At 37.3% G+C, this 19,119-nt stretch overlaps 1 protein-coding gene across 12 annotated transcripts in view; it reads left to right on the top strand.

The window, feature by feature from the left end:
* DOCK10 (dedicator of cytokinesis 10) overlaps positions 1-19,119 on the top strand; it is a 290,337-nt gene that overhangs the window by 230,374 nt on the left and 40,844 nt on the right. For 10 of the 12 annotated variants that reach the window (XM_047721140.1, XM_047721142.1, XM_047721145.1 and 7 more), the window contains exons 28-39: positions 2,083-2,229; positions 8,764-8,847; positions 10,927-11,023; positions 12,921-12,965; positions 14,784-14,959; positions 15,086-15,202; positions 16,291-16,402; positions 17,124-17,245; positions 17,333-17,447; positions 17,537-17,603; positions 17,829-17,876; positions 18,631-18,732. In XM_047721140.1, the coding sequence (XP_047577096.1) occupies positions 2,083-2,229; positions 8,764-8,847; positions 10,927-11,023; positions 12,921-12,965; positions 14,784-14,959; positions 15,086-15,202; positions 16,291-16,402; positions 17,124-17,245; positions 17,333-17,447; positions 17,537-17,603; positions 17,829-17,876; positions 18,631-18,732 (1,232 nt within the window). The remainder of the gene's footprint in view (positions 1-2,082; positions 2,230-8,763; positions 8,848-10,926; positions 11,024-12,920; positions 12,966-14,783; positions 14,960-15,085; positions 15,203-16,290; positions 16,403-17,123; positions 17,246-17,332; positions 17,448-17,536; positions 17,604-17,828; positions 17,877-18,630; positions 18,733-19,119) is intronic. The other 2 variants (XM_047721146.1, XM_047721139.1) reach the window with 1 other exon arrangement.

Genomic DNA, 19,119 nt, shown 5'->3' with positions numbered 1-19,119 from the left:
TGTTAATTTAATTTAATTTTCACACTAAGTGTTAAGTATGCATGGAGGGTAACCATAATATCCCAAAACTCTATATAGCAGGGTCCTGGTAAGTTGACTTAAAAAAAAAAAAATCCAGTGCACAAAAGCACCTGAGGGCCTTGACTTAGTTGAAAAGAAAAGAGGAGAGGAGAAGAGAAGAAAAAGGGAAGGGAAGGGAAGGGGAGGGGAGGGGAGGGGAGGGGAGGAGAGGAGAGGAGAGGAGAGGAGAGAAGAGAAAAGAAAAGAAAAGAAAAGAAAAGAAAAGAAAAGAAAAGAAAAGAAAAGAAAAGAAAAGAAAAGAAAAGAAAAGAAGAAAAGGAAAGAAAAGGGCAGTTGTAGACCAAAGCAGCCTCCCATAGTGGAACTTATGTACATTCTAAGTGATTCCTATAACTTCATCCTCCATGGTTTTTATTCAGCAGCATGGCAGGCTGGGTGCAGAGAATCTTAGAATTATGTAGTTCAGTCTATCTCTAAATTTTGTGTTTCTATCTATAGTGAAAATTTAAGTCTAATTTTAAAACCAACTTGTCAAGATGAATCAATTTTGCCTATCTTGTCCAAAGGACTGAGTAAACGCATGAACTACAGATAGATGGGAAAACTTAGCTGCCTGAAATTCCCCCACCCTGTGCAGGAGGTCCAACAGGAGGAGAAGATTCCTGGACCTGAGGGGTGGTCCTTGGGGACCCAGTGAGTTTAGGTCCATACATGTATCTGGTGACACATCTCTTGACTATGAGTTCTCACTGGCACCTGCTGCAGCATATGCTGGGACTGTGAGGTTAGGACCACCTTGTACAAACTTGCAGCTTCAAGATGAAGAAGGGTTGAGGATCTGATGTAAAACACGATGATTATAGCTAATAACAGTGTGTCGTATGATTGAAATTGCTAAGAGTAAAACTTAAATGTTCCCACACACACAAAAATAAAGATAAATATGTGAGATGATGGATATGTTAATTAACTAGATGGAAGGAATCTTTCACAGTGCACATGTATATCAAACACCACAATTTTAGGGGCACCTGGGTGGCTCAGTCAGTTAAGCATCTGCCTTCAACTCAGGTCATGATCTCAGGGTCCTGGGATCAAGCCCCGAGTCTCCCTGCTTCTCGAGAGCCTCCTTCTCCCTCTCCCTCTTTCGCTCTCCTCCCCTCCCCCTCTACTCCTCTCCCTCTGACCTCGCCTCTGCTTGTGCTCTCACTCGCTCCCTCTCTCTCTCTCAAATAAATAAATAAAATCTTTTTAAAAAAACACAATGTATGCTTTAACTGTCTTACGGTTTTATATGTCATTTATACCTCAATAAAGCTGAAATCAATTTTTCAGAAAAGATTACCTGGAATTTACTAGAGAACATTTCAAGCCAACATCTGTACTCACTCAGTTACTCATTCATTCAACTTTTATAGTTGGGGCATGCCTAGTCTTTAAAAAGTCAAAATAAATTATTTAAAATTAAATAGAGAACTATGGGGTGCCTGGGTGGCTCAGTCGTTAAGCGTTTGCCTTTGGCCCAGGTCGTGATCTCAGGGTCCTGGGATAGAGTTCTGCGTGGGGCTACCTGCTCAGTGGGAAGCCTGCTTCTCCCTCTCCCACTCCTACTGCTTGTGTTCCCTCTCTCACTCTCTCTTTCTGTCAAAGAAATAAAATCTTTAAAAAAAAATAGAGAACTATGTGTTAATGTAAATCTAGAATAATATTCATTATAATTATTTTTTAAGAGGGAAGGGAGGGGAATTAAGATGTGAGAGGTCATAGAACATGTTACACTTCTACACTGTTTGAATAGTTTGAATTAATATGTATTTTACTTTTTAATGAAAAAGTGAAAAATTCATTGGGCAAAATAGAAGGAAAGATGAAATGGAAATGATGGAAATCATTATCTTGAAATTAAAATGACTTCTATTTTATTATCACTTTCAAGTTTCCAAAAGCACTGTCTTTGTTTGATGTTATACAAAATGAAATCAGTCTTCCAGTTTCTTTTTTTTTCCAGGCTTAGGATTTGACATGCCACATTATAAAGAAATGATCCATTTTTTTCCTTAGCTTTCTCGGACTCAAAGATTTCCTGAATCTTATCAGAATGAGTTGGACAATCTTGTCATGGTCCTATGCGATCACGTGATTTGGAAGTACAAGGATGCACTTGAAGAAACAAGAAGGGCAAATCATAGCGTTGCCAGATTTCTTAAGGTACAGTTCTAAAAGTTTGCCATTCCGTTCAAGCCTTCATGATCTTGGATGTGAGCTACTCCAAATGTTAATCAATCCACATCTCCATTTATGATAAAAAGTCAAAACTATCACTATTAGGTGAATACTTCTACTGATGCATCATACTTTCTAATATTTTTTTTTCCAATTTGGAGTCATATAGAACAAAAACCAAGTTTTAATAAAAGTAACCATCTGACTGACTATTGTCAAATCATAGTATTTCTAAACATTGGTAAAGATAAAAATGAGGTTTTTAAAGGAAAAGCTGCACTGTGGCAAATGATCTTGGGCATTTCTGCCCTTGATTGGCTATAGTTCCAACAATGATGTCAAATAGCTGCTTTGGGAACTTTTGGTAATTTGACGTTTTTGTTATGCACTAATCACATTTTTAAAACAATCAAAGTATTGAGAAATTACTTACTAAACTCCATACACACACACACACACATAGTATTATAGTTATGTTTCTTTGGATTAGAGATGGAATTGAGAAAAAAAATATGCTTAGTCAAAAAAAAAAAAAAGCAAATGTCAAATGAGAGTATATCACTAAAGAGATAATACATCAAACTAGAAAGTTGTGTCTGGGTGGCTCAGTCTGTTAAATGTCTGCCTTCATTTCAGGTCATGATCCTGGGGTCCTGGGATCAAGCCCTGCGTCAGGAGCCTGCATCTTCCTATACCTCTCTCTATCCCCCTACCCCCTTGCTCTTGCTCCCTCTCTCTCTCTCTCTGCTCTCTCTCTTGAATAAATAAAATCTTTAAAAATATATACATCCAACTAGAAAGATAATGTTCTTCTCTTATTCCTTCTTTTGCCCAACTATTGACTATTGTAAACTTGATGAAGCCACTTTTCTTGTATCTTTATGATGCCCATTGGAACATACTGGATAAGTGTAAGAATACATAAATTAATACTAACTATATAAAGAAAGCTAAGAGGCCATGGAGGTAGATATAAAATTAGACCAAATTATCTTTGGTGAGTTTTAATCCAGTTAAATCCATTTTTAATGTATTAAACATCATTTCAAATTATACACTCTATGTGGTCTCATCTAAAATTCACTGTTTTTCTTCAAAATTTTGTCTCTTCTTTTTGCTTTTTTCCTGCTTTTGAAAGAAAAAGGAATGGTCAGAATTAGTGATGAAGAGAGTAAAGAAGAAAAAAATTAGTTTTCTACCACATTTTAAGACCTATGGGAATAAAGTTGGTTACTATGCCAATAGTTTATTTGAGGTGTTTGATAGAAGAAGAAATTTGAGAAAAAATGATACTTTCTAATTTGTAAGCAAATTATGTTTAAGAAACATCTGCAGTATTCTTCGCTAAATTGCAAAGAATGATGAATAAGCAAGTCTTTTAAAAAGAGAAAAGACCTTTATCTACCCTCCTTGGTTTAAATGCTCTATACTTGGAATAAATGTGATTCCCTTAGAGCACATTTATACAAAAGTTGCTTCTTGTGGTGCATAAAATTACACTGTCTCACTTGGGGGCAAATAAAAAATGTCCAAGATTGAAAAGGACAAGATGGAGTAGAAGGCTAACATTGGTACCAGTCGTTTTGTGAAATTTGTGGGTAAAAAGCATGGACTGACAATAGATAAAAACAAACATAATCTCTACATCTATAGTCTTAAAAGTCTATAAGACTATATAGATTATATGGATTGCAAATCAAAAATAAAACTGTGAAGTTTATAAGTGGAAACAGTTTAATATATTGTACATTATAAAAGTCCACTCTACAAGCATGGTTCTCTTTTTTTTATTATTTATTTAAATTCAAGTAGCCAACATATGTTCGGTCATTAGTTTCAGAGGTAGAGTTCAGTGATTCATCAGTTTCATATAACACCAAGTGCTCATCACCTCATGTGCCCTCCTTAATGCCTGTCACCCAGTTACCCTATCTGCTCACCTATCTCCCCTCCAACAACCCTCAGTTTCTTTGAGTTTCTCCTGGTTAGTCTCCCTCTCTGATTTCTTCCCATTCTGTTTTCCCTCCCTTTCCTCTATGATCCTCTCTGCCAAGCATGGTTTTCAAATTTTAGTTTCAGTGGTATTTATTTGACACTGAAAACTTCTTTTAAAACATTTTGTAAAGATTATTAGATGAATCTTTTGAGCTAGGAGAGGAAAAGGGAAAAGGAAAGAGAGCAATTTTTTGAAGTATAAAACTGAATGTAGTCATTTGGCATAATGCCTGTGAATTGATGAACTTTGAGCTTTCAGCTGCTCAACATTGCTCATTCCTGCTATTGGCATTATAAATATCTCATATTCCCAGAAATATGATAAGGGCTATTTGCTCAGTTTGGGCTTCAAATGACTTTTGCCTCTTTTGGTTATTAAATCCTACATTAGTAATCAAATAACCATGAATGAAATGGCTTTGGAATTTCACAACTGGAATATAATTTTCACACCATAGTTGTGCCAAGATTGTTTTCCAAGAATGGAAAGAACAGTATCTCTGCTGTGGGCATATAAAAATGTCCTAGGTCAGAATGTGCCTTCCTTTATATCATATTATAGGAAAGTAATATTTTTTATTAATATATAGTATGTTATTTGCTTCAGGGGAACAGGTCTGTGAATCATCAGTCTTACACAATTCCCAGCACTCACCATAGCATATACCCTCCCCAGTGTCCATAACAGCTACTTTATCCCTCCCCCCCCCCCCGATCTCCCAGCAACCCTCAGTTTGTTTCCTGAGATTAAGAGTCTCTTATGGTTTTTCTCCCTCCTTGGTCCCATTAGGGCAGGGTGTCGTGTGGGTCAGAGAGTGGGAAAAATGAAACAAGATGGGACAGGGGAGGGAAAGTAATATTTTTTAACAAGTAAGCCAAAACCTTGTCCGTTTCTCTTATTGTTCTCTCCTAAAAGTATATAGGGTACAAATGGACCTGTGACTATCTACGGAGATTTTGTCATTTTTCTTTTTACTGCCAGTCTGGGTCACAACTCCATTTACCTGAGTGAACCCATCTAGATACTCTTCTTATATAGGCATAGTACCAGGGAGATAGCAAAGGAAATTTCAGTGTGATTTGTATTTTCCTGCTCAGGCAGACATTATCTTTTGACACATGTGCCTGACTGATCACTTTCTTTCAGTTAACTTTGGACATTTGGAAATCATCTAATATAGGAGATAGTCTTGGTTTGTAGCAAAATATGTTTAATAAACATCTGTGATATTTCTCTGTAAACATCACAAGAAGGTGAATAAGTGAGTGTCTGAAAAGGAGAAGGTCACTGTATTTGTTTATTTGACTTAAAGGTTCTATGATTTTTAATAAGTAAGTGTTTTCCACAGAGTTCATCCATGAAAAGTTGCTGTGGGTGGTACCCAAGCTAATATCTAGCACAGGAGTGAAAGCAAGTATCCAAGATGAAAAAGAAAATAGTAGGACCAGTGGTTTTGTAAAACATGTAAAGAAAGGGCAAGGACTCTCATCTGGTTCATTTTACAGTTTGGGGTTTCATACCCTTTACCAAATGAATGATAGACTAAAATTATTATGTCCTCCCAATTGGTTAAATAAAAAATATTATTTTATTATGACAATATATTTTTTCACATAATTTAGAATATTTGGCTTTTAGTTTATTAAACCAAACTGAGAATATTCTGGTAGAGTATAAGTTATCTTCCAGATCAGGAACCTGCAAACTTTTTTTGTAAAGGGCCAAATACTAAACATCTTTAGCTACACAGGATATATAGTCTTTGGCACAAATACTCAACCATTGTAGCACAATAGAGCCATAAACTGTTCACCATAGACAATATGTAGATGATTGAGTGTGGCTATGTTCCAATAACACTTGATTTACAGAAACAGACAGTGGGGACACCTGGGTAGCTCAGTCTAAATGTCAGACTTACGATTTTGGCTCAGGTCATGATCTCACGGTGGTGAGATCGAGCCCCTTGTCTGACTCAATGGGAAGTCTGCTTGAGATTCTCTACCCACCTTGGAGGCCCCCCCACTTGTACCCTCTCTCTCTCAAATAAATAAATCTTAAAAAGGAAAGAAAGAAAGAAAGAAAGAAAGAAAGAAAGAAAGAAAGAAAGAAAGAAAGAAAGAAAGAAAGAAAGAGAAAAGACAAGCAGTTTGGGCTGATGGGCCACAGTTTGCCAAAGCTTGCTACGAATTATTTTTTGTTACTATAAACTTAATATAAATTATTTTTAAACAAAAGCAAAGAGGCCCCTCTAGACTTCAGCAATGGGCTGAAGAACTTCTGCACTTGGGTCAAGCAATGAGGAGATGGACCCATGACAGGAGAGGCGCTTGATGAAGCTTGACTTGTAGGAGGGCTCTCTGCAGGCAGAAGGCTGATTCTGCTGATCTTACATCCTAGGATATGTATCCTTTTTCCCTCACTGCCCCTTGGAAAGAGGATGACAAACTTACCACATAGGTCTTTCTTCAATCTCAAGAAACTCTAAATGGGTTTTCCTCGATTCCCAGGGCAGCGAGCCTTCTCCCCATCTTCCCTGTCACTAAGGCTGGGGTTTGACCTCCTTCAAAAACTATCACGTCTGCTCTGCAGAATAAGGACTGTCACCCCTGTTTGGGACAACTGCCACTACTCTGGTTCAGTGACAGAACTCACCAACCCCTTCTCTATTGAGTCAAAAGCCCTTGTGTCTTTACCATTGACTCCCCAGGGTTCTTTTTCATCTGCTTTTTTATTGAGATGTTTCTAGATCCCACAGTTGTATTGGATGGTCCTCCTCTCTCTGTAAGGTCAGACCCAAACCCCTTTCCAACAGAAAGAAGACAGCAAGGGGAGGTCTTCTCTGGAAAAACTCCACATTGGGGATATTTCGAGGTTGGGGACTAACTCCTACAGCTGGAGAACCTGCAAGGATTTGACATACCTGCTGGGACCCCATGTTGTACAGAAACAGAAAAGCCCCTATTTTCTTCCTCGCCTATCTCTTTACATCTCTTTACATCTTCTGAGCCTGTGACTGTGACTGTGCTCTGGTGTCTGCCTCTCCCCACTTCTCCACTGGCAGATGGGAGGACACAGGAGCCATTTACCTTTTAGTGAATGGAGAGTTATTGAAAGAACTTAAATTCATATTAAAAATGAAAATATAGGGGCGCCTGGGTGGCTCAGTGGGTTAAGCCGCTGCCTTCGGCTGGGGTCATGATCTCAGGGTCCTGGGATCGAGTCCCGCATCAGGCTCTCTGCTCAGCAGGGAGCCTGCTCCCTCCTCTCTCTCCGCCTGCCTCTCTCTTTACTTGTGAGCTCTCTCAGTCAAATAAATAAATAAAATCTTTAAAAAAAATGAAAATATAAATGAAGCAGCATACTAACATAGTAAGGAATGAGTAGGTACATAACAATCAGAAGAAACCAAAGGACAAGGGAAAGGAAAATAAAACAAAAATATAAATGACCTCCCTAACAATTAGAAGAACATTACTAGAGAAAATAGTTGTTTATGCACAGATGTCTTTCAACGGGAGACTTTCTACTTGGTAAATATCCTATCTATGACCAATTTTACATCCTGTCCTCTCTGAGAGAAGAGATTTGTTTGTAAAATTGAGAAGAGATCCAAAAAATGCAAAACCATTGCAATGGTACATGTCAAACCCTAGAGACAAGAAAGAAACCTTCCCTACTAAGTGGTACAGCAGCAGCAAGTTTTTCCCATGTACGTCCTCACATCCATGTGGATGATGGAATCAAACCCATGCACACAGTGATGACCTCCCCAGGGTCTGGCATCAATAAATTCGGTTTGTGCCTCCTACTTCACACTTACCCAGCACAGTCATTTGGCCAACGTTGCTCAGTTACTGCTTACATGGCCATTGGTCTTTTGGAGAGAGAGTACTGTGCCAACTTGGAATGTGTTTGCCTGTCTCCTCCCAACCTACTTGCTGTTTAAGACCCTCCTTGACAACAGAGTAAGAGATGGAAATCTCAGGGTCTCTTACCTTCATTCCACAAATTCAAGCTGCCTTGCCTGGAAAGGAAACTACTTGGTTAAAGGAAGCCAGAGATTTAAAAAGGCTTTCCTGATCCACCTCTGCCACCTCTGTTCCTACCCAGTTATTGTACAGCAAAGGATCTTCACCTGATAAACTGTGTAGTCAAATTACTAAAAGAACAGTAATAAAATGTATTTAAGTGATTTTAAAAAATAAATAGATAAGTAAAAGCTAAAACCTGTATAGAAAGGAAAGGGCTATAATATTTCACCGCAATATTTTAAGTGGTGTTTTATAAAATTGACAAATAGGGGTTTGTAACTTTCTGGTATGTGCACACTATCTCACGTTTTAATTAGTTGCCATACGTGGATGAATGCTTAAACATATTGTAGAGTTCTTTTAAAACATTTATTACACAACACATTTAGTTAAATGTCATTTTACTTCAATATATTTAACCACCTTTTCTAAAATCTTTAATGACCTTTAAAGCAAAAATGTCTGAATTTACAATTTTGTATTTTTTAGCGCTGTTTTACATTTATGGATCGGGGCTTTGTATTTAAGATGGTTAACAATTATGTCAGCATGTTCTCCTCTGGTGATCTCAAGGTAAGAACCAAGTGAAGGACTGATTGCTTTCTAAACCACTGCATTATAAATAAATCTACTAGTCTCTGTGTTTTCCTGCTTAAAACATTAGCCTATCCATCCTCTGCATCAACAAATAGTTTCTATCCCAATGAGAGGCAGCCTTTTAAAACGGTCTATCTGTTCGTCTCTCACATCCTTCCTTAAAGGGGGACTGTGGAGAGGGGAGTCTGGAATGAACATGTAGGTTTCACTTCTATTTCCTGTGGGCGGTGAAAGGAGTAATACTTTTCAGCTGCAATTATCATAGTCAGGTTTGTTTGGGATTGTCTTGGTTTTAGCACTGAAAGTCTCACTTTTCTGAAATCCTTCAGCCTAGGGAAGAATGGACAGTTGACCCCCTTTCCCAAGTAGGGAGAATGTGTTGGGAGATAGATTGGGAACCATGCTGTCTGGAGAGCAGTGATTCTCAAAGTGTGGTTCCCAGACCAGTGATCCCAGAGCTGACTGTGGCAGGTGGGATTCCAAAATCTACATTACAATAAGGCTTTCAGGTGATTCTTATATTCTTTCAACTTTGAGAACCATTGAGCTATAGTAGGACATATGCCGGCACATGGGCCAGATCATGAAAGCTGTACCAGTTAGTTAAGTCTCTTTGGGTTGCAAGCAACAGAAACTTATGTCAGTTTGAGCAGAGGGAACGTATTAGAAGCATAAAGGCATCAGTGAAAGAGCTGGAGAGCTGAGCTTGAGAAGGAACAGGAGCCAGGGCACAAGAATAATTGCAAAGGAAGAACCATGTGGCTAAGGCTCACTACTGCTTAAAAAATATCTTGGGACCATTTTCTTCCCCTTAACCCTCTGCTTAAGATTTACATTCCAGAAAGGAAATGTGTGACCAACCTGCTTTGGGTCACATGCCTGCCTCTTAAGGAGGGAAGACAGGTCACTAGAACTGATAGTTCCGCATTAACCTTTGCCCTTTGGGAAGAAGGAAAGTCCCCAAGGGGTAATTTTCTAGGTATTGGGAAAGAATAATGAATGTAGAGAAGCCAAAAATAAATAATGATCTTCTTATATCCATTCATGCCATGCTTAGGAACCTGAACATTATCTTTTGGGCAATGGAGATTTACTTTTGACTAGGGGAGTTATATGATTATATGCCATTTGGATTTTGAGAATCCAGTTCCCTCTGTATATATTTTTTGAAAGAATATTCTTTGTTAGTGCTCCAATTATGCATGAAATTTGCCGAATATCCTTTTAGATATAATTCCAGGAGGCCTAAATTATTTATTTTTTTCAGAAACCAAACAGAACATACTCAATGAAAAATAATTAACATACAATTTAATTATGCTCTTATTCACTTTGATGCACAAAGGATTAAGTCAAATACTCTCCTTGTTTGAAATGAGAGTATTTTAAATTATTAACTGAAGTTGCCACAAAATATAATTCTAAAATATCCAAGCAAATGGAATATATTTTATTTTGTTGGATGATATTAGTGAATACAATGAATACAACCTAACTGGATCCTAAAAATTGATTACTTAGTCTGCACAATGAGGAAAACAGAATATTTATGAAATGTTAATTGTTCCTTCTTATGTGATTGTTTTTAACACATGTATTAAGCTGTCTTAGACCATGTCTGAATTCCATTAATCACTGTTCTAATCAAAACATTATTGAGAAGACAGACCTGTTTGCAAGGGCAGGAAAGAGGTGAGACCAAATAATATAGTCTGAGAACAAAAGACCTACAGAGAGATCACGTGGGCCATTATCTTCCTTAGCACTGGATAAGAAGGGTTGATTGCAGTGACCTGTTCTATGAGCTCAGTGCAGTTTTAGAGTTCTGTACCTGTGATGAGACACAAGCCCTCTCAGAATAAACATGGGCTAATAGAAGCTTAAAGAAATGGAAAATACCACTGGGTAAGATCATATCTTCATATCTCTTAGAAGCTCAAAAACAAAAGTACACAAAAGTAACTACATCTTCTTTCTAGGTATAAGATTCAAAGGCAGATTTTTTACTAACCTTCTTGGTGAGTAAATAAGTCATTTAGTTTGCCTCTTTTTCAGACCTTATGCCAGTATAAATTTGATTTTCTTCAAGAAGTATGTCAGCATGAACACTTTATTCCTTTGTGTCTCCCCATAAGATCAGCAAACATTCCAGGTAATGCCCAGAATTTGCACCGGTTCCTACAAAATGAACATTCAAATTTATTTATTTGTTTTTACCTTCATTTATGTGTTGCTTTTTTCCTACTTCCTTGGTCTTGTTTGTGCCTCAATGATTATAAATCAAAGAATTTTAACCTACAGTAATACTTTTACTATACTGTCTCCAAAAGAAAACTTTCTTTTGATTTTGAAAGGCAGAAAATTATGAGGAGGAGAAGTTACACTTTGTGAGTACAAATACACTTAAAGGTATCAATTAAAGTGTCCAATTATTTAAAATGCAATTCCTCAAAATGAGTTTTATACAAAAACAAAACAAAAACAAAAAAACTTTTGCCTTGAAAAGGAGAAAAAAAAAGGCAGGCAGGAGGGCGTCACTGTAAATACTCAGCATCTGTGGGTTAGAAAGAGCCCCTGATGTCTGTGCAGGGAAGAATGGGGCTCCTCGATTCCATATTTGCTAAAGTATAAATGGTCTACAGAAAACGTTTTCATTTTTAACTTTATTAATATCTATGTTATATATACCAATATAGATAGATACCAAAATGACCATCACACATCTAGCCATCAGAAGCTAATCTAACATCAAGATTCAAAGAAAACACTAAAATGATTTAAGAACTTAAAATATTCTGCTCCTATTTTGCAATACATGTAAATATGGAATTATTATGTTGGACACCTGAAACCAATATAGTGTTATAGTCAATCATACCTCAAGAAAAGGAGGAAGGAAGGGGGGGTGGGATGAAGGATGGAGGGAGGAAAAGAGAGAGGAAAGTGAGAGAGAGGAAAAAAGACAAAATGCTTTGCTTCTAATGTGTGAGTAAATTATCCACAGGGCACAGTTTTGATATTCATGGAAAGCAGAAACTAAGATGGTAAAGAGCCTCCTCACATGTATTGCAACTTCTACTATATGTATTATACAAAGCTAGTATTTTGGAGGGAAAATAGAGTAAAGTGTGCATAATATTTTGGAGGGAAAATAGGGTAAAGTACATTATCAAGCCTATGAAAGCGTTGTCATTTTTTTTTATGTTTCAAATTTTTATTTAAATTCTAGTTAGTTAGCATATAGTGTAATACTGATTTCAGGAGTAGAACTTAGTGATTCATCACTTACCTACAACACCCAGTGCTTATCACAGGTGCCCTCCTTAATCCCTATCTCCCATTTAGCTCTTCCCCTACCCACCTCCCTCCAGCCACCCTCAGTTTGTTCTCTGTAGTTAAAAGTCTCTTATGTTATGCCATACCATGAAAGTTCCGTCATTTTAATCTTAAATATAAGCTACTGAATTCTATTAAGGAATAAACATAAACTATTTAATTAGTTATTCCATTTTTTTCTTATTTACAAAGTACATTTAATTTTAATGCCTTTATAGAAAAAGAGGTAGAAACGTTACTTTCGACTTTTGTTTTGTATTCCTTTTTATTGTATAAACTAGTGCCAAGTTATTATTGGGTGAGACATGCTGGTTAAGATACTCAAGAGGCGCAAACCTGTTTTATATTTTAATTCTAATTGTTTACTATTTGTCAGTAGCTCAGGAAACGTCCTAATAGTCTCTTTATAGATCTAATATTATCAACAATGAACATAAAAATATATGTTTTGTGGCATGCAGATTTCTGATAGAAAATAACAGGTGCTCAAGTACAAGGCCAAGAATTAAAATAATTCTGTTCATGGCTTCCTTTTTTAAGGAAACAACCTATGGTATTTGTTTCCAAGAAACAAAACTTTATTGAAGAGTCTTACTTATAGTTTAGGACAATGTATTTTACTTTTTCAGTATAAATTACCAATTGTTAATGAATATGGTGTATACCTGAGTATGTGTATATCTAAACTTTTTATTTATTCCCATTAAATCCAGATCCTTTAACACCTTCAGAATCAACTCAAGAGTTACATGCATCAGGTAAATAATTACATTTTATATTACATTATCTAAGCATCAGTAGCCATACCATAATCTGATAATATTGACAGATGCACATACTACATATAATATTGATAGATAATATTGATAGATATACATAATACAAGTTTCCAATCTCCAGATGCCAAAAAATAGCCATATGTTTATCATACAATCAAAACAGTCAATAAGCTGACTGAACATTGGTTACAAATAATTAAATGCTTTGCCCACTTCAATTCTTTCTTATTTTATTCTCCAGAGTTTTACTTCTTTTTTTAAATTTCCCAAATCATCTAAAATTTTCTTAGGGTGTATCATAAACAAAATTCCCAGCTATATGCAATAACATGTTTGTTCGGTGTAACTAGCTTCATGTGATATATTTCTGTCAATAAACCATGGTCTGGTTTTTCAGCTCATTTCTCAAGATTGAAATTATCATTTTTACTTGAAATAGATTCATAACTTAGAACAGTCTGGGCAGAACTTTTCTCTAGCCCTAGGCTGGGAATTACAAAGTTGTGTTCTACTTTTGGGCCCTCATGAATACTCACTATTACACAGAGAAATGTTTTTAACCTAACTACGCCCTTGGACCACTATTTCTAGAACTTTCACATTCCCTTTTCTTCCACCTCCAGTGGCATCGTCCTAGACTACAAACCTCCACGTGCTTCATTTGCCCCTAGTCAGTGATGACTGTAATATTTCAGCAGTTCATTACATCTAACGTGTAACCTCGCAGATTCACTGAGATAACCCCTGTAAAGGGCTTGGCCTCATGTTGGCACTCAACACGTGTTCTAGAAGTGGGCGCTAGTCCTGTTATTAATCATTACATTTAGGAAGCACATTGGGCAATTCCAAATAAATCCATACTTAGTGGAAATTTTAAGATTCCAATTTCTCCATAATTCAGGCTCCAGATTTTGCAGTCCCTTTGGTGTTCCTCTTCTTGCTCTTTCACATCCTTTAGCCAACTTGTCCTGGTCATTTTTCTTCTACTACTTGGGTCCTCCTACCCCAGGCCAGATGCATCTCACTTCTCCCCTCCCTTCCCCAGGGCCAAACCTCTTGTATTATAGCCCTTATCCCACGTTTCCCCCAAGGAATAACTCACTTACATCCTGTTGCCATGTGAGCAAATAAATAGGCACAGGTCTGATCTCAAAGCCTTTGGTGACATAATCCTTTCTACACAGAATTCAGTGCCAAATGGTGGAGGGTCCTAGGCACTAGCTAAAGAATTTGTGTTTAGGTCTCTCCATCATCCGGCCCCAAGTGCCCCTCAAGTCTCAATTCCCACCACCTCATCTTGGCTGCTGTGCTGACTTGTACACCCCCAACCTATAATCCCCATACACTGTGCTTTCAGAAATCTGTGACACCGAAACCCTGTCCCCTGGTCCTCCCAACCTCTTCTCTTTCACCCCCAACCCCCACCACCACTGACTCCTGACCCTCTGCCTCTCCAAACCTTCAACAGCCTCAAAGGCCCATCTCAACATATTCCTTCCAGTCACACCTCCTGATTCTTCCAGACAGAAAATCAATCTTCTCTTTTCAACTCCTGTAACATTGTAGACATACCACTTTTATAGAATTTGACCATGGTCAGTGAGTATTATTGGTAGTAGTGTACACACAATACTTCTGGAATGTTCCTCTCTCTATTTTCTCATCTCTGTAGTAAGACTGCATTACTGAATCCTTCCCTGGGGGTGAGAGGGTTGGTAGTTGTTGGATAAATCTTTCTGAATTATAAAGTGATCATTTGATTTTCAATAACATGATCTCTTTGCTTTCCTCACAAAGATATGCCTGAATATTCAGTCACAAATGAATTTTGCCGCAAACACTTCTTAATTGGAATTCTACTCCGAGAAGTTGGCTTTGCCCTGCAAGAAGACCAAGACATCAGGCACTTAGCTTTAGCTGTCCTAAAAAATTTAATGGCTAAGCATTCATTTGATGACCGATACAGACAACCAGTGAGTGATTTTCTTTTCTCCCTTCCCTAAACACCATTTAATGGCTCACTGCATTAAATGCATAGCAAACCTACAAGTCTATTGATTTTTATGTGAATAATTTCTTTTGACTACCTTTCCCCCTAGGAGAAGCAGGCCCAGATAGCAAGTTTATACATGCCCCTCTATGGCATGCTTCTGGACAACATGCCAAGGATTTACCTAAAGGACCTGTATCCTTTTACTGTCAACACATCTAATCAGGTGAGTTTACAAAATGGTTCAAATGTTGATTTTAGTAAAGAGTTTCCCTGTTTTGTATTTTTGCCCTGGAGAGCTATTTTCCCTCAACTGTGAACAAACTAAGCATTTCGTGCTAGCCATTTTGAGATGTTGGCATCAATGTCATTTGGTCCACATTGGTCCCTGAAGCCTTCCACCTCATCCATCATTTTCCTCTCTTCTCTGTATCACCTTCCAGTTCTGTCCAGTTTTTACCAGGTTCCTCTGTTGCATGCATGGCTCCATCCTCAGCGTGCCCCTCCTCCTTCTCCTGACCTTTCCCCTACATGAGCTTCATGACCACCTGGTGTTAGTGTAGCCAAGTGCTTCAGTCACACCCAGGAGTGGCCTCTTTGCCATCCCTCCTCCACTGAGCCACCATAGCGGCTGCACAGCAAGCCACCTGAGATCGGATTCCTCTGTTCACATCCCAGATGAATTAACACACTACGGAGGGCAAGATATTACCACCTCGAAGTTAGGAGCTATGCCTTTGGAAAGCTGTTTAGAGGAAGACCTTGTTCAAATCCCAGTAATACCAGTTTCTAGCAATGTAACCTTAGATAAGTAATCCAGGCTCTTTCAACCTCTACTATCTTCTTTATAGAATGGGATAGAATTACTCCATCACAGAATTCTTATGAGGATTAAATGGTCTAGTAGAAAACACTTATAGAGACTGGCACATAGTATTTGGAATTAGTTTTTAGTATTAGTAATATACATAAGATGACCCATGATTATAATGATATGTAATCTATAGCATAATCCATAAAAAATCAGTAGCCATTCCAACCATTTAGTTTATATCTAGAAGGTAGTTTCCACTACATTTTAAAAAAAGAAAAAATCACATAAGAAATCAAGTGGTGACTAGGGGTATGGATCTGTCGAAGAGTATGGTTGTGACTATCCATTTCTACTACCTGCTTTTGCAGAAGACCTTTGCTGGAATATGAAAGGTGAAGTCAAATAGCATCAAATCAAAAGTGTAACAAAGAAAGCATGTGTGGGTTTCCAGTGTTGAAATATGGCAATTCCCATTAATCTCTTCTGTGCTTGAAATGCAGGGATCTAGAGACGACCTCAGCACCAATGGAGGATTTCACACCCAGTCAGCTATGAAACATGCAAACTCTGTGGACACATCATTTTCTAAAGATGTTTTAAACTCCATAGCAGGTACTTAAGACCTTTGGGGAACACTTGTGTTTCACTCTCATCCATGTTTACGTCACATATCGTCGTGTTTTTTACCCACTCCATAATTCAATGTGCATAATTTCTGTATGTCAAAGTACACTTTAGTTATATGGCTAAAGAGTTTCTTTACCCATTTATTTAAAAACCATCCAGGGGCTTCCTCTTCCACTTAGCATTCAGTTTTTCTTGGCTCAAAGAGCAATCTGCGCAGATGTTAGCAAATTGCTTCATTCTGGAAACAATCTTTAAGTGTTCATTGCGTACAACCTGTAAGATATAATAGCCCATCAACTTCAAAATTTACTTCTAAGAACTATTTTGGAAATAGTTCTTATAAACTGTTCAATTCTTATAAACTGTCAAAACTTGAAAGCTTCTTCCCCAAAAGCCACCTTATGAACATATATTAAAGCATTTTTATAAGAGAAACTTTCTTTTAAAAGCTTTTTAAGAAATCAAAGGAACAAGCAGTACTTTATTTCCATTTATAATGGCCTAAATTTTCCTAAATCCTTAAATGCCAGTGTGGTCTTCATGACCATTCTTACAATGTGGCATGTCTTTAATGGCAATTCCAGACTCTGTTATGTCAGCCTTGCCCAACATTGCCACCACTTCCATGCTCCATATCTTTTTGGGTCATCATGTGTGTGCCCATTGCATCTCATTATCATCTGTGTGCTGTGGCTTGTGTTTGCAGCATTTTCATCAATAGCTATTTCTACAGTAAACCATGCTGACTCCAGAGCCTCCTTAGCAAGTCTTGACTCCAACCCAAGCACCAATGAGAAGAGCAGTGAGAAGACTGACAACTGTGAAAAGGTGGGGCTTCTTTCCCAATTATGCAGCACCTTGTGAGTCAGCAGTCTCTCACTCTACCTCAACCCTTTTTGATTCTTCCACTCCTAGGTCCCTAGACCCTTGTCTTTGATAGGATCAACCCTTCGATTTGACAAGTTAGATCAAGCAGAAACCAGGAGTCTTCTCATGTGTTTTCTTCACATTATGAAGACCATTTCGGAGGGTAAGGAGAGCTCTTGAAAATTACAATTTTTTAAAAAGGAAAAACTTTGAGTTTCCAAGAGTCTCATGCTCCATGGTGTTTCCTTTCAGAGACACTGATTGCCTACTGGCAAAGAGCACCCAGCCCAGAGATATCTGACTTCTTCAGCATCTTGGAGTAAGTTATAGAGTTGATTTGTTAACATTTTTTTCTGAAGCTTCAAAATAGTTTAGTATGCCATCCTTCATTCTAAGGACCCATATGCTAAACTATCTATCACTAGTAATGGATGAAATATTTAAAGAAAATGTAATATTTTTCTTCTAATGTACTTAAATGAATGGTTTGTATAAATAAAAGGGCATGAATAATTAGAATGTGACTTTTTTTTTCCCTTTCCAGTGTTTGTCTTCAAAATTTCAGATACCTAGGGAAACGCAATATAATAAGGTAATAACTTTAAAATCCAATCGGTTAATCTGGTCTTTTAAAAAAATTATGACAAATAGTGATTTATCCAGTTAGACTTATAGATATATGTTAGAAATCTTCAAATGCACATAAGGATTGTAAGGTTGGCCTCACAGTAGACATAGGAGTTTGATGATTACCCTGTACCCGTAGTAGGTCTAGGACTAGTTAAAGCTGTTAAGAGAATAAAACACAAAACATACCTTTCTGAAAGGAAACCACATTTCCTACATAGTCTGAACTAACTTACCTATCATTTGTATAGATGTAATGTAGAAGATTCCTATTTAAGAAAATATATCCAAAGTGAATAAGTCACAGGAATAAAAGGTACAACATAGGGAATATAGATGAGGTACACTTTTGGTGACTGCCATAAACATACAGACTCGTCAAATCAGTATGTTGTACACCTGAAACTAATATAACACTGTGTGTCAACTATTCTTCAATTAGAAGAAAAGAAAGAAAAAATATAACCTCCAGTAAGCTAAAGAGAAAAATGAATCTGGAATAACTACTGTTTTGACATCCTTTTCTCGTGAGAGACCATGAAGCCCCCAGTACCTTCACTAAACCCCCATTTCCCATTGCTGGAAGAAAATATGATTCTGTTTTTCATAGCATGTGAACTTATTTCTTTGTTGAATAATCAACCTTCCAGTTGCCATTCTGTATTTATAAATAAATTACAAATACTGAGCTATGATTAAAACATCAGTTTTCCTTGCAGAAAAATTGCTGCTGCATTTAAATTTGTGCAGTCCACCCAGAATAATGGAACTCTCAAGGGATCTAATCCTTCCTGTCAAGCATCAGGTCCCTTGTCACAATGGTAACATCACATTTGCTTGATATTTGTAATCATATTGTGTGTATAAATGTGTGTATATGTATGTATATATGAGTGTATATACATGTGTATGTATGTATATGTGTACACATATATACATATGTATCAATGTATTGTATATATGTATATGTGTGTATATATATGCACAGATACATGGATATGGATGTGTATATGTGTATGGGGGTATGGATGCACACACATGAGCATGCGTGGATGCACACACACATGTGTATATATGCATATACTTCAAACCAAATGCAGATTTCAAGTAACTCTGTGTTTTTCTGAAAAAACTTCTCAGGTACTGCCTGATCTGCCCCGCTAGCTTGTGAAGACCTAAGAGGCAAGGATTATGCTTTATTTATGTGC

This window comes from Lutra lutra, chromosome 3, assembly GCF_902655055.1.
Source record: "Lutra lutra chromosome 3, mLutLut1.2, whole genome shotgun sequence".
NCBI classification, from domain to species: domain Eukaryota; kingdom Metazoa; phylum Chordata; class Mammalia; order Carnivora; family Mustelidae; genus Lutra; species Lutra lutra.
Note: the sequence above shows the minus strand (reverse complement) of the source record. Positions and strands in the feature narration are given on the sequence as shown.